Source organism: Barbus barbus (genome assembly GCF_936440315.1).
Source record: "Barbus barbus genome assembly, chromosome: 19".
Taxonomy (NCBI): Eukaryota; Metazoa; Chordata; class Actinopteri; order Cypriniformes; family Cyprinidae; genus Barbus; species Barbus barbus.
The window spans coordinates 30,142,871-30,161,501 of record NC_136747.1 but is presented as its reverse complement, the minus strand read 5'-3'; the positions used below and the strand labels follow the sequence as shown (position 1 = coordinate 30,161,501).

The 18,631-nt window shown below is 35.7% G+C and overlaps 1 protein-coding gene across 1 annotated transcript; it reads left to right on the top strand.

Annotated features, from left to right (window-relative positions):
* Positions 1 to 196: 196 nt before the first annotated feature.
* Positions 197 to 15,493, top strand: LOC306885029 (telomerase reverse transcriptase-like). The gene is made up of 16 exons (XM_079441341.1): positions 197 to 455; positions 1,613 to 2,750; positions 4,100 to 4,286; positions 4,541 to 4,694; positions 4,766 to 4,933; positions 6,558 to 6,719; positions 6,800 to 6,889; positions 8,079 to 8,161; positions 8,279 to 8,392; positions 9,491 to 9,562; positions 10,263 to 10,448; positions 11,033 to 11,156; positions 11,352 to 11,413; positions 12,134 to 12,258; positions 13,434 to 13,571; positions 15,093 to 15,493. The coding sequence occupies exons 1-16, from the start codon at positions 225 to 227 to the stop codon at positions 15,194 to 15,196; spliced, it is 3,138 nt and encodes a 1,045-aa protein (XP_079297467.1). The 5' UTR covers positions 197 to 224; the 3' UTR covers positions 15,197 to 15,493.
* Positions 15,494 to 18,631: the final 3,138 nt, after the last annotated feature.

The following is an 18,631-nucleotide window of genomic DNA, read 5'->3' as shown; positions in this document are numbered from 1 at the left end:
CTCTTAGCTCTAAACTATTATTTTATGCTTAGGCTATTTAGGGCAAAACGCGGTTTGGAAGATGGTTTTATGATATACTCGCTCATTATTTAAAACTGGTCCGTTTCGAGGAAAACAGTTATATATACTGTGTCTTTAAACATGCGTGTTTTCATCCGGGGCTTCAGACCGACGCGTGATTGGCGGAGACGCAGCGCGCGCGCGGGGAACACAAACACAGACACATGTCTCGACGCGACGCGCCCGAGGACGGATTTAAATATGTTTTGGCGATCCTGCGCTCGTTATATCCGCGCGTTCAGACTCTGGAGGAGTTCGCAGACGGTCTCGTGTTCTCTGACGGACGGAAACCGGCTCTTCTTGTGGAAAAAGACGGCGCGCGATTTCAAAAACTGACCAGAGGACTGATCATATGCGCGTGCACGCCACCGCAGCAGCTGCGCGTGCCCGCACAGGTACCTCACACACCTGTTTGAATTCTTTTAATTCTACATAATTCTACATCAGTTCTCCTGACCGACATCGCTTTGTCATTGTTTACTAATAGCTTACATCTGCCATGCTGGTCAGATACACATCAGATCATACATTTCTAGCACATTTCCAGTTTAATGGCCCTAACATTGTTTTAGTTGCCAGAACTTTCTGGGAACATTATTTTATGGATGTTAAAGTAAAACTAAAAAGAAATTATTACTTAGGCTAATTCCCAAAATAACCAGTTATACTATACACCAAATATCAAAGTCTTCATTTTTTATATTGTCGCAAAATGTAGCTATATTATTCTCCTAATCTGCTAAATGTATGAAGATATTAAGGAATTGCAAACATAAACAGCATTATTTTCTGTAAAGCTGATTTGTTTCAATATGTAATATGAAAAGCGTTGTCTAATATTAGGAAAGTTATGGAATCTTATTTCCGAGATAGAATAAAAATTTAAATTGCGCATTTTTATCTCACAATTTTGACTTTTTCCCTTAAATTCTATATGTAAACGTACAATTCTGAGAAAAAAAGTCTAAACTTGATATAAAAGTCAGAATTGTGAGTTACAAAGTTGCTTTTACATTTATTATTTTAACAACAAACGAAAACAAAACAAAACAGAATTCTGAGAAACAAATTCAGAATTACGAGATATAAACTTATAATCAAGAGATTTTACGCGAGGAATTGTGTTAATAAGTCACAATTACCTTTTTTTTTTTATTCAGCGGCAGGTTCAGAATTATCTCACAATTTTAGATATACATCTTGAGAAAAAAGTCAGAATTGTGCGATGTAAACTTGGAATTGCAAGAGGATAAAAAACTTACAATTCTTACAAGAAAAAAGTCAGAATGACAAGATGTAGCTAAACGCGAGGAAAAAAAGTTGGAATTCTGTGTTTATATCTTTCTTTGAACTATGTGCGAATTGTGAGATAAAATGTTGCAATTTTAAATTTTAAAATTTTAATTAGTTTTTTATTCTGTGGCGGAAACAAGTTTCTATACAGTGTTCTATGTTAGTTTTGATCTAATTTAGTAAAACTGGTTAAAAGAAAACAAATATTTAAACATAAAAAATGACCGTATATAAGAATTCGTTCAATGTCTGATTTCAGCTCAGCACGCTGCCGGAGGTTTTGGCGTTCACGCTAAACCACATCAAGCGGAAGAAACTGAGGAACGTGCTGGGATTCGGCTATCAGTGCAGCGATGTGGCAGCCTGTGCAGATCCCTTCCGTTTCCACGGCGACGTTTCGCAGACGGCCGCCTCCATCAGCACCAGCGAGCTGTGGAAGCGGATCAACCAGCGCCTGGGAACGGAAGTCACGCGATATCTGCTGCAGGATTGCGCAATCTTCACCACCGTCCCACCGTCCTGTTTGCTGCAGGTGTGCGGCGAGCCTGTGTACGATCTTCTGCTGCCGCGCACCTGGTCTGGCTTCTTCCTGGGCCGTGGCGCGACTCAAACATCGTCCGGCGTGACTCGAAAAACTCCTGCCGCCATCTCACAGAAGAAAGTCGAGAGAAACGTTAAGAAAATAGTTACGAAAAAGAGAGCGAGAGAGGAGGAAATGGACGACAAACGGGAAGATCGTCCGGTAGTAAAGAAGCGACGGCTTACAATGGACGAAACTGACAATTCGTTAAATGCGCGAAACCCCGAAAGTCACGGATCGCGGAGCTGGAAACCGGCGGATCAGCCTCCTCCACGACCGTCGCGCTGTTCCATCCGGGTTTTGAGCATGCTTTATGGTGGGCGGGGCTTGAAGGGCTTCCTGCTTAACAGGAAGCTGAAAGCAGGTGTGGGCGGGGCTAGACGGCTGCAGGGGGCGGATCTCGTGCGCATCATTTTCCTCCAGTCGGAGTCCAATGTGTTTGACGGACAGGCCAAGTTTAGAAAGCTTCCCAAGCGTTTCTTCGCAGTGGTTCCCTTGTTCGCTCGGCTCTTGCGGCAGCACAGGAAGTGCCCGTATGCTCTCTTCCTGCGCAGGAAGTGCTCGGTGAGTCCAGAGACGGAGGACATGGAGTCTCTGCTGAAGTCGCACTTGTCGCCTTACAGGGTGTATCTGTTCGTGAGGGAGTGTTTGCGATATGTTGTTCCCGAGGAACTCTGGGGATCCCAGGAAAACCAGCTCCACTTCCTGTCCAATGTGAAGAACTTCCTGTGTCTTGGGAAGTTTGAGCGTCTCCCATTGGTGCAGCTGGTGTGGAAGATGAAGGTCAAGGCCTGCCATTGGCTGGGGGTCAAGAAACGTGTGTCTTTAATGCCTTTATTCTCTGTTTTATTCTCAACTTTGGTTGTTTAAAGCCAAGCAGATTGAATTTTTAAAAAATTATTAGTATTATTTTTTTTATATAATGCATATATTATATATTATGGTTTATATATATATATATATATATATATATATATATATATATATATATATATTATGTATTTTTTATATATTATGTATAATGCAGGATTAATATAGTTAATAAAACTAAAACCATACAAATGTAATTCTTAACTGAAATCATATAAAATATAAAAATTAAACTTTATTTTAGCTAGTTGCCAAGGCAACGTTTCTCATTTTCATTTACTGTATGTTGAAGAACAAAAATAACAAAAAATAAATAAATTAAAAATAAAAAAATTATAATAGTATGTCAATGATACTAAAATAACACCAGATGGCCAGGTCTCAAATACAAGCTTAGTATAGTTAACTAAAGCTAACATAAACATGCATAACTTAAAATAAATCATAAAAATACAAAAAGAAAAAATATATGTAACATAAAAAATCCTTAATAATTAATTTATTTATTAAAATTATTTAGCTGTTTTCTAAGGCAGCATTTTTTCATTTGTTTAGTTGATATTGAAGTTTTAAAAAAGCTAAAACTGACAATAAAATGAATAAAAAGGAAAAAATAAAACTTCAAAAACTTTAACTTCAAATTAAAATGAATTAATAATAAAACTAAAACAATACACCATTGATACTAATATAACACTTTACTTGAAATAAAATAAATGTAAAAAATAATAATTTTAGAAACTTATTTTATTTCAGCTGCAACATTTTTAATATAAGTTGAAGAGCTAAAATAACGTAAAGTGAATTAAAAAATATATAGACGTATTTAAAAATAAATAAATAACAAAGACAAAAACACACAGGAAATGTACTAAAACTTTAACCTGAAAAAAAAAAAATAAAACTATAATAATCTATCAGTGATACTAAAATACCATTGGTATTACAATATAACCATCAGATGGTCTCAAATACAAGGCTAAAATAAAACTAAACCAATGTTTTACTAATAAAATAAATGCTAACTGAAAAAACTTCTTGTAAACTATTGTTTTAGCTAGTTTTCATTTTCATATAATTGAACTAAAATAACTAAAACTAGTTAAAAATTAATCAAATATTAAAAAACACACAACAACGTTACTGAACTTTACAATGAAAGTGGAACATATACAAAAGAAAAATCAGATATCTAATAAAAGCTATAATAGTGCATCACTGAAAGTGAAATAATCTAGCTATGGAGCTGACTAGTTGTGTTGATTGAACTAGTCTCTCTCCTGACCGATGCTGCAGGTCACTGCCCGAGTGAGCACCGCTACAGAGAGTGGCTCTTGGGTCAGTTTCTGGGCTGGATGTTGAACGGTTTCGTGATGGGTTTGGTCAAAGCGCTGTTCTACGTCACCGAGAGCATGGGACAGAAACACACGCTGAGCTTCTACAGAGGGGAAGTGTGGGTCAAACTACAGGAAATGGCCTTCAGGTGCGCAGAGCAACACTGTCATGTGACTCAGCTCACCTGTCCTGGAATAGAAATCATAATAAATCCTGTTTTTAGCATAATTAGGATTGTTTGCATTGTGACATTGTTTGCGTAACAATTAAGCACATTTCCCCCCACTTTTATTTTGTAAATAATTATTATTTTAAATGTTAACAAAATTGTTCTGTTAATTTTAAAATAAATAAAAGCTAAAGACTGTAATTGTGGTCACTGATCCGATGGTTTATTTGCAGAGCTCATCTGTCTAAGGGCCAGTGGAGGGCGCTGTCTCCATCGCAGGCCCTAAAGTTCACCAAGACCACAGTAACGTCTCGAATCCGGTTCATCCCGAAGGTGAACAGCATGAGACCCATCACTCGCCTCGCAGGACCCAGAGACTCGCTGCAGGTGCGTCTGTCAGCCGCCAGATAAACACATCAGATTACGAGTGAAGTGACCCTGTGTGTGTGTGTCTGCAGCATTTCCAGAGCGGCGTGCGGCTCCTGCAGAACGTGCTGAGCGCGTGTGTGCGAGAGGCCCCGGGGCCCATGGGCTCCACCGTCTGGGGCTGGCAGGACATTCACCGAGTTCTCAAGGAGTTCGGCCCGCAGCAGAAGAGCTCGCCGAGACCGCTGTATTTCGTCAAGGTGCGTCTGCATATGTATATCTACATATATATCTTAAATATATATATATATAAATGCTATATAAACGTGTGAATTATATTAATATTATACACACCCACCTGCGAGTGCGTTCTTTCACTGCATGATTCAGTGTTATAATGCATGAAGAATGATCGGAAAATTCAAGATATGGGAGCAGAAAATATATATATTTATATAATTTCATATAGTTTCACACGAAGATTGAGCGCCGTTTTGTTTTTTGCTCCAAAAACCATCATGATTACAAATGTGATTTATAACAGTTCAATAAACAAGAAGTTAACATTAACAGACTTACGTTTTTATCATATTTCCTGTTTTTGCGCTATTTCAACAACAAAAATAATTCCAAACACACACAGCACTGTTCTGCGTCTCTGAGCAACAACGGTGCTTCGTTCCTGAATGAATCAACCATTTAAATGATTCGGTTCAGTCGCAATGATTCACTTATGAATCACTTTAACAGTGACTTGATGCCACCTACTGGTGGTTTTAATTTCACATATACAGTATTTTTAAATTTTTTAAATAATTTCAAATATCAGTTTTCATCGTTTTATGAATCAAAACATTATTTATTCATTTGTAACTGCAGATTAAAGCATTCCATGTCCCTCAGAGCTGCATTAACAGAGGGTAAATATATCTGTTCCTCTTCAGATGCAGCTTCTGTGTTTCCTCTGCATTTTGATACTGATTTCATTTGTTTGGTAACAGCCCAAATGTCTTATTATACTAATTGTCTGATTAAATTGAACTCTAATTTAAAAAAAAAAAAATTAAGTTTGAAAATTCATATATATATATATATATATATATATATGTGTGTGTGTGTGTATATATATAAATAAATATAAGCATTTTATTTTTAAGTTTAATATAAAATAATTGTATTTGTAATTAATACTCCCTTTTTATTTTAAAATATAACAGTATTAATCACACTTTATTTTTTTTATTATTTTATTTAAAAATAAAAATCTAACTAAATAAACTAAATGTGTTTTGTATAACTACAGTAAATAATTATATTTATAACTCAATTAAAATTTCTTTTTTTTCCCTCTCCGGGCAAGTAACTTTTAAATGACAAATTTACTTGTCCGAAGGACAACCACATGAGAATGCTTAAGCCCTGGTATGGTTTGTTATGATCGCTGTGTGAACATGCTGTTACTGTAGTTCTAGACTAAATGTGAATGTGCATTAATTCATCCCACTCTCAAAAAACAGATTTATCAAAATGAATTAAAACAGTGAAATGCAAACTCAGAATATGATGCAAACCAGCAATAATTAAATGTTAAACAACACAAATGTATCTAATCCCATTTTATTAACCAATGTCTGCTGACCTTTGATGATCCAGTTCAACCATACTAATAAGCAAAAAAAATTAATTAATTAAATAATAATAAATAAATATTTATGAAACATCTTCAAATTTATTTGCATAACACATTTAGTAATAAATATAGTCCTAAACCAGCAGTTGTTGTGAATATACCATTGTTGAGAATAGTGAATAGCTATTATATTTAGCCAGTCTCACAGCAGCTGTGTTTCCCATCATTCCCGGCGGTGTTGTTGTGTGTGTCAGGTGGATGTGAGCGGAGCGTACGACAGTCTCCCTCATCAGAAGCTGGTGGAGGTGTTGGGTGAAGTGCTGCGTCCGTTCTCCGAGCGGAGCTTCTTCGTGCGTCAGTACACTCGCGTCTGGAACGACCCTCACCTGGGCCTGAGGAAACACTTCTGCACTAGAGTACGTGAGCGTGAATCAGTGGATCAGACACGCTGCAGCGAGTGTGTGTGACCTGTGTGTGTGTGTGTGTGTGTGATCAGGCCGAGATGAGCGAGCCGCTCAACATGAAGGGCTTTGTTGTGGAGGAGCAGGCTGGCGGGACGCTGCACGATGCCATCCTCGTGGAGCGGGTGAGAGCGCCCATTCACCACATTACTTTCAGTTACACTTTATTTTGATAGTCCACTTTAGACATTCTGCTAACTATAAGTAACTACATGTCTACTAACTCTCAGAGTAGACTGTTAGGGTAGGTTTAGTAGAATAAGTTGAAGGTGCCATAGAATGCATTGATACAATATTTTTTAATTGTTTTCTGATATCTACATAGAAGGTATGTGTAAGGGTAAAAATTCTCCAGAAATGGATTTGCATGTCCATTTACAACCCTAGGATTTCTCCCTGGAATGAAATGGTCTGTTATTGGCTTATTTGGAAGGGTCATGAATAATAATGAGCTCTGCTCTGATTGGCTGTTCCACAGTGCGGCTCATTTCAGCAGCTCACACAGCAGGAAGGAAACACAGGGAAGATGAGACTTAAACACATGACAGTATGATTGAAATGTTAAAATGTAAAAATAAATAAATAACAGAAATAAAAGTTAACACGTTTATTCTGTGGCACCTAAAAAACATAATTTAGCACTAAGTTTTTTCTTACAGGAGCCAGCGGCTCCTTACTCCATTTGTTTTTGTCTGGAGCCCTGTATCTGTGTATTACATTTAAATGTCTTATATTTTTGTTTAATTGTTTTTAAGTTCAAGATCCACGTCATGTATATAATTGTTTTTAACAATTTTCAAAAATCATGATTTTTCATCATGCATCCCAATTAATCTCAATCAAACCGCAGTTGGGTTATTTTGATTAGGGTAAAAATAACAAACAAAATACAGCTAACACAAAACACAATAGAAACATGATTTGTGACGATGTTAAAAGAGTTGTCTGTTTTTGCAAATAAACTCTTCGTATATATATATATATACACAGTGGTGTGAAAAAGTGTTGGCCCCCTTCCTGATTTTTTTATTTTATTGCATGTTTGTCACACTTTAATGTTTCAGATCAAACTAATTTAAATATTAATCAAAGATAACACAAGTAAACACACAACATGCAGTTTTTGAATGAAGTTTTTTATTATGAAGGGAAAACTAAATCCAAACCCACATGGCCCTGTGTGAAAAAGTGTTGATATCTGATATATCTTATATATCAGCTTGTAACACTCCAAAGAGAAAGGAAAACTTGAAATCGCATCATATGACGCCTTTAAAGACTAAAAGCGTGTGTGTGTGTGTGTGTGTGTCTCAGCACTCGTCTGAGGTCCGAGGTGGAGACGTGTTTCAGTTCTTCCAGAAGATGCTGAGCAGCTACATCATCCATCATGACAATAAGTGAGTTCATTCCTTCATTCATTGATGATGTGTTCGGATGGTGATGTCATGGCGATGATGTCGTCACGTGCCCGTGCTCGGGTGGTGATGATGTCATCTCCTGTGTGCGTGTTCCAGGATGTTTGGTCAGGTGTGTGGAATCCCGCAGGGGTCTTCGGTGTCGGCGCTGTTGTGTAACCTGTGTTATGGACACATGGAGAACTCACTGCTGAAGGGCATCGCTAAAGGAGGGTGAGACCATACACAAAACACCCTCATAGTCCTGAAAATAGAGTTACAGATTTGAGTTAAAAATATGTAATGATCAAATTACAGAACATATATTAATGAAGCAGATTTCATGAATTTCTTTGTTGTTCAGGCAGAAAAAAAAGTTGAAGATGCCTACAAATCACATTTGAATTGTCATTAGCAATATTTACATGAATCCTAATAATCCTTTTATAATTGGATTGATGGCTCAATCAGGCTGAACATCTTCCATGTGAACACCCCAATCCATCTGAATGAAATATTATACATTTATATTATATAAATATAAAATATGATATATTTTCAGTAATTTGTTTAACATTAATCTTTGTTCAGAATAGATGTTCATGCAAACGGATATGTGAATTGGTTTAGGACACATAAACAGAATTAGATTGGTTTCAATATCAGTGAATGCAAACAGCTTTGAGTCCAAACTAGTGTAATTTTAGTATAGTTTATATACTATATATCGTTTTTATTAATATTATGAGTTGGCTTTTATTTTTATATTTTTCCATTTTATTATTTTTGTCATTTTATTTTAAATTAGTAATTTTTGTGCTTCAGCTTAATTCTTTTTAAATCTAGTATTTATGTTATTATATGATAATGATAATAACACTGGTCCAAACATCACCACAAGATGTCATGTTTGCACACGTGTGTCTCATAATACATCAAGTTAAACTAAATGAAAATGAAGTGTTGTCTCGGCAGCTGGCTGAAATAAAATGTTTATGCTCTTAATGTTTTCATTTGGTTTGTTAATGTTCAATTTCTGATTTTTTTCAGATTAACCCTTAAATGCCTACCTCAGGTCTTTAGTGACCCGGGACATCATTCATTACTCTCGCCCTCCTTCATTTTTTAAAATTAGACACACATTGTCTTAGTATTCCTCAATCTATTCTTTATAAACAATATAACAAGAAAAAGTCACTAAAGACACGAATATGTAATAATGATTAGAGAAACATTCATGCATTTAAGGGTTAACAAAAATGTTTAATCTAGCAAATCCAGCGTGTTCGGGGTGTTTAATGAGACGTGATTGTGTGTGTCTGTCGCTGGCAGGTGTCTCATGCGGCTGGTGGATGATTTTCTGCTCATAACTCCTCATCTGAGCAAAGCCACGGAGTTCCTGACGTATGTCCACACGTGAACACGCATGTGATCCATTTACATTTAGTCATTTAGCAGATGCTTTTAAAACTCATCTCTTTGGTCAGCATTTGACTTCATCATAACAAAAAAACGTTCTCTTTCCTTAAAGGGGTCATATGACGTTACTAAGAAGAACATTATTTTGTGTATTTGGTGTAATGCAATGTGGTTCGAGGTTCAAAAAACACGTTATTTTCTACATACTGTACATTATTGTTGCTCCTCTAAGCTCATCGTTCTGAGAAGCGAGGCCTTGCAAAGTTGGAATTGCCCCACTTTATAGAAGCAGCCTTTGTGCAAGCCTGCAAAGCAAGGCTACTCTCCCAGGTTCAGGAAACAGTCCTCCCTAAAATGCGCTGCACTCACTCTAAAAGATGCTTTAAATGTGAAATTAAAACCACCAGTAGGTGGCAGTGAAATGGTATAAATATATACATTTTCTGCCCCATGTCTTGATTTTGTGATCATTCTAAATGCATTTTAATGCAGTGAAAGAATGCGCTCAAATAGTCTAGACTTAGCATAATTTATGCATGCACTCTAGGGGTGTTTGGAAAGTTTTTGGCAAAATACTCGATAATGTCAAATCGCACCTTGTTCAAACAACAATTATGATATTATCGCAGACGATATGTATCGCACACCCCTAATCCAAACACACATTCACTCATCTGTCTGTCAGGATGCTGCTGGCCGGCGTTCCCGATTACGGCTGTCAGATCAACCCTCAGAAGGTGGCGGTGAATTTCCCCGTGTGTGTGGAGTGGCTGGACTCGGGTGTGAGTGTCCTGCCCTCCTGCTGTCTGTTCCCCTGGTGCGGTCTGCTGCTGGACACACACTCGCTGGACGTCTACAAGGACTACTCACGGTAATCATCTCTGTCAGCACTAGTAATAGTTAAGATCGGCTTAAAGGGATAGTTCTGCCAAAAATGAAAATTAGCCCATGATTTACTCACCCTCAAGGCATCCTAATTGTATATGACTTTCTTCTTTCAGACGAATCCGATCAGAGTTATATTAAAAATGATCCTGGCTCTTCCAAGCTTTATAATGGCAGTGAATGGGTGTTATTTTTCAACAGTCCAAAAGAAGTCCAATAAAGCGCATCCATCCATAATAAAAAGTGGCTCACACGGCTCTGGGGGGTGAATAAAGGCCTCCTATATTGAATCAATGCGTTTTTGTAAGAAAAAGATGTTTTAATATACCAAATTTAATATATTTACGGTAGGAAATTTGCTAAATATCTTCATGGAACATGATCTTAATATCCTAATGATTTTTGTCATAAAAGAGAAATGTATGATTGTGATCCATACAATGTATTGTTGGCTATTGCTACAAATATACCCGTGCTACTCATGACTGCTTTTGTGCTCCAAGGTTACATATGTCTTTGCTTTTAAGAATCTAGATTACTATATACATGACCTCTGTTCCGCCCCCTCAGGTATGACGGCCTATCGCTGCGCTACAGTCTGACGCTAGGCTCCGCCCACTCGCCGGCCGCGGTCATAAAGAAGCTGCTGTCGGTCCTCAGTCTCAAGTGTACCGACATCTTTCTGGACCTCAGGGTGAGACACGACCCTGAAACCTCAACACTTCAGTCCCTCGTTACAGCCCTGAAGATCACAGTCTTTTAAATGAGTGGCACTGTTGCTCTCCTTTAAGAGCAGAATAAGAGTAATGTTGTGCAGGAATCATTAGTATTCACCTGTGCTCCTGTGAGTTGTGTGTTTGTGGAGTGAGTATTCCTGCTGTTTCTGCAGATGAATTCAGTGGAAGCCGTTTACAGGAGCTTATATAAACTGATTCTGCTGCAGGCGCTCAGGTAAACACTACACACACTAGTGCTCAAAAGTGTGCCATCTTTGACATATTTTAAAGGAAATTAATATTGTTATTCGTTGCAGATGCATTAAATTGATCAACAGTGACAGTAAAGACATTCTAATGTTGCAAAAGATTTCTATTTGTGTTCTTTTGAACTTTCTATTCATCTGCGAATCCTGAAAACTTAAATGTATTACAGTTTCCACTCAAATATTGTGCAGCACAACTGTGTTCAACATTGATAATAATCAGAAATGTTTGTTGAGCAGTAAATCAGTATATTATTATGATTTCTGAAGATCATGTGACACTGAAGACTGGAGTAATGATGCTGAAAATACAGCTGCAGATCACAGAAATAAATTACACTTTAACACATATTCACAGAGAAAACAGCTGTTTTACATTAGAATAATATTTCACAATTTTTACTGTACTTTTGATCAAATAAAAGCAGCCTTGCTGAACAGAAGAGACTTTTCAAAACTCCTACTGACCTCAATCTTTTAAAGTAGTGTACATTAGTTGTTTTGTCTTGTTTCTTTTGGCAAAACTTTAACAAGACAGTGACGTGAGTAACTGAGACTGTGCTGTTTGAATATCTGCTGGTGAATGATTGTGTGAAACTCAAAGATTCCAGTCAGTGCAGAAAACAGCTGCAGTAACCATCAACCACACAGCAGAGCGAGTGATGCTGCTGTTTGTCAATGTGTGTCAGGTTTCACGTGTGTGTGAGGAGTTTGCCTCTGGGTCAGAAGGTGGAGTCGAACCCGTGCTTCTTCCTGAAGATGATCTGGACGATGGCTCGAGTCACCAACAGACTCATCAGACACATCAATAAAGGCACGAGCCACACACACACACACACACACACACACACACACACACACACACACACACACACACACGAAGTTGTTAAGTATTTTTTCTTTACTCAAGTAACTTTTAAATTATCTGTAGTTTGAGTGTTTTTCTTTGCAAAACTTTACTTCACTAGATTCCGAAGCATAATGTAGTACTTTTTACTGCTCTACATTTCATAAATAAAAGTGTGTGTTTGTTCGACTTTTAATACTTAAGAACATTACAAATGTAGTACTTTTTTGTAGGCAAGTAAATCTTTGAATTACTTTTAATTGAAAAGTAAGAAGTAAGTATTAAATGATATTTAATATGAAACGTAGTGCAGTAAAATGTACAATATTATGCTTTGGAATGGTGCGAAGTAACGTTTTCTAAAGAAAAACACTGTTTAAATGTACCGACACTTGAAAAATACTTCTACAGCAGAGTAAAAATACTTCACTACTGTCCGCCTCTGATAGTAATGCGTTACAATATTGCGTTACTCCATTAAAAAAGTAACTAATTATGTTACTTAGTTACTTTTTATGGAAAGTAATGTGTTGTGTTAATTTTGAATTACTTTTTAAGACTGGGCAGGGCTTGCTTGTTTGTTTTTAAAGGCACTATATATATTTTATATGCATTTTTCGCATTTTGCAATATGCATTTTTTTTTGTTTTTACATTTTTAAATTACAATATGTCATGTTCATGGAGTTTAAGCTGCACTCTCAAAAGCTCCCCATATAATCAGTAAAGCTGTCTATACAAGGTTTTGTGAATGAATCTCTTCCATCATATGTACATCTGCGCTTTGTTGTTTATGATGAGAGAATTCACGAGCGCGTGCAGTCAACGAAAAACTCATCCGAACGCCTCTGATTGGCCACTGCATTCATAAGCTCAACAGACTCGCGTGTGATTGGTTATAATGTGCATGATTTTTATAAAAAAAAAATCATGGTGCACCATTGAGCAGATCTAGATTTAATGCTGCGGTCAACACTTTTGATGTCAGTCAGTACATGAGAAACAGTAACTGGAGTTACTCCGTTCCTTCTAAATGAAGAAGTAATGCATTACTTTACTAGTTGCTTTAAAAAGTAATCTGATTACGTTACTTGTAATGCGTTGCTGCACTGGCGTATCTGAATGTGTTTGTGTCTCCTGCAGGTCTGGTTCTGGGGTCGCCGGACGGCGGAGGACTTCTGCAGTACGAAGCTGTCCAGATGCTGTTCTGTTTGGCGTTTGAGGTGGTTTTCACGCGACACCGACCGCTTTACCGCAGCCTGCTTCCTCCGCTGCACAAACGTACGTTCATTTTGCTCTTCTTCAGTCTCTTCTGTGCTTCAGGACGTCGTTTGGTGCGGAATGAGGAAGAAACAGTTGCATTATGGGTTAGAGAGTCTGTAAGAGCAATAATGTCATTTATAATAATAATAATAGTGTTGTTTTAGTGTCATTATTATAATATTAGTATTTAAGAATATTTTGAAGTAGTTTTTAGATTTTTAGCATACGTTTTAGTTTTTTTTGTGGTATGTCTAAATTTATTAATTTTTATTTCAGTTGTAGTAATTGTAGTATTACAGTAAAAATAAAATGGAAAATGTAGTTTAAATTTTAGTTATATTACCTACACTGTTTTCCACTTTAATTTTTTTTGTTATATGTCCATTTACTTTTTATAAATTATTTATTTATTTAGTAATCTTAAACTATTTTCCATTTTACTTTTAGCACAAGTTTTAGTTTACTTTATGTCTGTTTACTTTTTATAAATTTTTATTTTCCGTTTTAGCCATTTTAGTACTTCAGCTTGCACTAAATTTAATATGACAATGGAATATATAGTTTAAGCTGAAGTACTAAAATGGCTAAAACGGAAAAAATTTATAAAAAGTAAATAGACATAAATATATATAATATATAAATATATGTACTGTTTTTATTTTACTTTTAGATTTTTTTATTTTATTTTATTTTTAGTTGTTTTAGTGCATTAAGTTAAACTGAACAAAAATGAAATTACAACTAACTGAAATGAAATAAGTCTAAATTGTTTTTATATTATGTATTATTTCCCTTAACATTTGATATTTTAATTACCATAAATGTCTTTAAATAGTTTTAGTTCATAAAAACAAGCTTATTTACATGAGTAAAACTCCTATTCATGTTGGCAGAAACCATAAATCACTGTGATTTAGTTATTTTAGTATTATTAGTATACTATTCGAATTTTTATTCATGTTTTGAATTCGCTTTTATTTTTAGATTTTCATTTTCTCATCTTATGTGCTTTTGTATTTTTTTTTTATATTACTATTTAAGTTTTTTTTTTTTATTTTAGTTCAGTTTTGGTTTCCATTTATTTCCTCTTAGTAATTTAATTAAGTTTTTCATCTAATTTTTTGATCTTTTAGACTTAACTTTAAGGCATGTTTAATAGCCGTATTCCCTCAAAAGCCCTAAACAAGGAGAAATCCACCAATCAGAGCAGCCTCTGTTACAGTGCAGACAGAAATCGCATCTTCAGAGCGTTTACGAGCGACTGCCGGCTCATAATCGAGTCTCTTTACGCTCCTAAATCACTTCATATATTTGTTACTGTCTATTTGACTTATTTTATGATTATGGAGCAAAGCAGTGGAACAATACTTCCAGGAAAAGTGGGTGGAGCCTGTGGCGATGGGCGTTTATGATGTTAACGCTCATCTTTGCTGATGATTTGCTTCGTTTGGTCTGCAGTCATCTCAAACTCAAACGATGTCCTGAAGCACAGAAAGTCCTCTGACAGAGAGTAATCTCATGTTTTCTTTGTTTGTTTAGGAAAGCGGCGTCTGGAGCGCGAGCTGTGCGGCATCAGATTGTCCCGCGTGCGTCAGGCCGCCACTCCCACAATCCCTCAGGACTTTAAACGCATCCGGACGTAGAGCGGTAAACGCCAGAGTTTTGCACTGCAGCAGCTGACTAAACAGATCCGCGCATCTCGTAAACGCTTGATGATTGTCGTTAAAAGCGTGGAGATTAGAGACACTCGTAAACCACAGCGCTCAGAAGCTCAGACGTTCATTTCTGTTGTTGTGCTGCATGTTTCTGTGATATTTGCATGTTGTTTCTGTGATATTTGCATGTTGATGCATCTGTCATCTAAATAAACATTTGATATGTAAATAAACTAAAATCTGTTATATCAGCACAGAAAATAAATTTAGATCACCACAGATGTGCATTGTTGTTCAGGTTATTCAAAGAAAATCAAAATCGGGAGAACACAAATTCCCCAATTTCTAAATCTATCTATTTATCTATCCATCTATCCGTCTGTCTGTCTATCTATCTATCTGTCTGTCCGTCTGTCTGTCGATCATAATATACTTCTGGAGAGACTGGAAAGCTGGGTCGGGCTTTCTGGGATGGCACTCAAATGGTTCAAGTCATACTTAGAAGGGAGAGGTTATTATGTGAGTATAGGAGAGCATAAGTCTAAGTGGACGGCCATGACATGTGGAGTCCCACAAGGCTCAATCCTTGCACCTCTCTTGTTTAGCCTGTATATGCTCCCACTAAGTCAAATCATGAGAGAGAACCAAATTGCCTATCACAGCTATGCTGATGATACCCAGATTTACCTAGCCTTATCTCCAAATGACCAGTGTTGGGGAAAGTTACTTTTAAAAGTAATGCATTACAATATTGCGTTACTCCCTAAAAAAGTAACTAATTACGTTACTTTTTTTATGGAAAGTAATGCGTTACGTTAATTTTGCGTTACTTTTTAAATATGAGCAGGGCTTGATTGTTTTTAATACAAGAAGTTCTAATTATAGCAAATATAAAAGCCCTTTCACACCAGAAAGAGTAATGAATAAACCTCAGGCTGAAGGAAGAGTAAATTCACGTCTGCAGAAGAACTCAGGAGAAGAAGGTTCAACACTCTTCAGCAATAAAAAAAAACAATGAAGCACAATTAGTCATTTTTGCTTATTAGTATGGTTGAACTGGATCATCAAAGGTCAGCAGACATTGGTTAATAAAATGGGATTAGATACATTTGTGTTGTTTAACATATTTAATTATTGCTGGTTTGCATCATATTCTGAGTTTTAATTCATTTTGATGAATCAGTTTTTTGCGAGTGGGATGAATTAATGCACATTCAGTCTAGTCTAGAACTACAGTAACAACATGTTCACAGAGCACTGGCAGTCAATAAACGGGGAAAAAGTAACTGGCGTTTTTTGAAAAGGTAATTCAGATATTTTCTTGTAAATTAAAAAAATAATGCGTTACTTTACTAGTTACTTGGAAAAAGTAATATTATTACGTAACTCGCATGACTTGTAATGCATTACCCCCAACACTGCAAATGACTACAGCCCCATTGACTCCCTCTGCCAATGCATTGATGAAATTAACAGTTGGATGTGCCAGAACTTCCTTCAGTTAAACAAGGAGAAAACTGAAGTCATTGCATTTGGAAACAAAGATGAAGTTCTCAAGGTGAATGCATACCTTGACTCTAGGGGTCAAACAACTAAAAATCAAGCACGTGTGTGTATAGCATCAAAAAAGTGCAATAAACTACAGCTCGGTTAACATGTTTAATATATATTTAGCAGATTTATCCCTGAGATCAGTGCAGAAAATGTGTAAAAACTCAACTGGTTTGCTAACATGCTTAAACAAGACTCAAAAAATGCATATTTGTAAAAATAGCCTTTTTATTTGTATAATCTCATTGATTAACAAACATGCCGTTTTTGCAGCGGTGAACGAGCTGATTGGTAGTCAGTTCTGCCAGGACAGCTGATGTTCAGTGTTCAATGCAGCTGTAAATACTTGCGCTGGTTATTCTGGTTACTGACTGACTACATCTCATGTGCCAGCGACAGAACGTGATTCTCAGTTTCTCTCACTCGTTTCGGTCAATGGAAATTCACTGACGTTTGTAATGTGTGACCAGATGAGGAATGTCTAGTAAAATATAATGTTCAAGAATCCAGTGTTTGTCTTACAGTGAGTTTGTAAAAGAGTCAAATATTGATCTGAACTAGAATCTCTCCTGCTAATGTGTCAAGTCAACACAAATTATACTTAAATGCATTTGATATATATATATATATATTAGTACCTGATTACATGTAATCTGGATTGTTAAAAAATAATAGTATATTTCATATTATTATGCTCATAATCAGATTACAGTTACATATTAATGGGTTACAGTTTAATGGATTTTATATGATTTAATTTGTCATTAACTTTTGATCGTTTACTTAGCATAAACTCACTAATGTAATGTGTAATGCATTTTATGTTGTTGATATAAAAAATATATTTTCTTTCTCTGTTTTGTATATCAATATGGTACATTTAATGTTGTTATAAACAAGTTTGATTTTAAAAAGTGATCAAAATACTTTACCCAAAATGAGTAAATGAGATTATGATGTAATTTATTCCTGTGATTTCAAAGCTGAATTTTCAGCATCATTACTTTAGTCACATGATCCTTCAGAAATCATTCTGATATGATGCTCAAAAAACATTTATTATTATTATTATTATTATGTTGAAAACAGCTGAATATAATTTTTTCAGGTTTCTTTGCTGAATAGAAAGTTGCTAAATGCTGATCTTTGGATTGTTCTATTAATCACAAAATCCTGAAAATAATTACTTGACTGTTTCACATATTGATGATAATAATAATCAGTAAACCAGTATATTATTATGATTTCTGAAGATCATGTGACACTGAAGACTGGAGTAATGATGCAGAAAATACAGCTGCAGATCACAGAAATAAATTACAGTTTAACACATATTCACAGAGAAAACAGTTATTTTAAATAGTAAAAATATTTCACAATATTAATGCTGTATTTTGAATCAAAAAATGTAGGCTTTGGTGAATCTCACTGTTCAAAAACTTTTGAGTAATATTCTAAATATTTGGTCTGGTAGTAATAATGTTCAGAAATAAAACATCAGGTTATAATTGTTTTTTTCTGATATTTTAATAACAAAAGTTTTGTTTTTCATTGATATTATATTTGTTTTTCTTTTGTAAAGATACAGTGAAGTTGTATTAAATTTCAGAGTTCAGATTTTCTGAAGGAAATGTTGGTTTTAAATTATGATTATTATAATTTGTTTTATTATTCTCAGCCTTTTTTCTCCTAGTTTAAGAACAAAAAATTTTTTTTAGTCATTTAAATAATGTAAAGATGCAGTGAAGTCATATACAATTTCAGAGTTCAGATCCTAAAAACAGTGTTTCTTGCTGAAGGAAATGTTGGATTTAAAGTAAAATCCTGCGATGGTTTCAGCGGTTTGTTTCCAGCAGGGAATGATGGGAAGCG

What these genes read in the sequence shown, in the direction of transcription:
- LOC306885029 (XM_079441341.1), top strand. Translation starts at nt 225, where the DNA reads ATGTCTCGACGCGACGCGCCCGAGGACGGATTTAAATATGTTTTGGCG. An exon ending in CATCAGACACATCAATAAAG is followed by an intron (nt 12,259 to 13,433) that starts GCACGAGCCACA and finishes TGTCTCCTGCAG; the next exon opens with GTCTGGTTCTGGGGTCGCCG. An exon ending in GCTTCCTCCGCTGCACAAAC is followed by an intron (nt 13,572 to 15,092) that starts GTACGTTCATTT and finishes TTGTTTGTTTAG; the next exon opens with GAAAGCGGCGTCTGGAGCGC.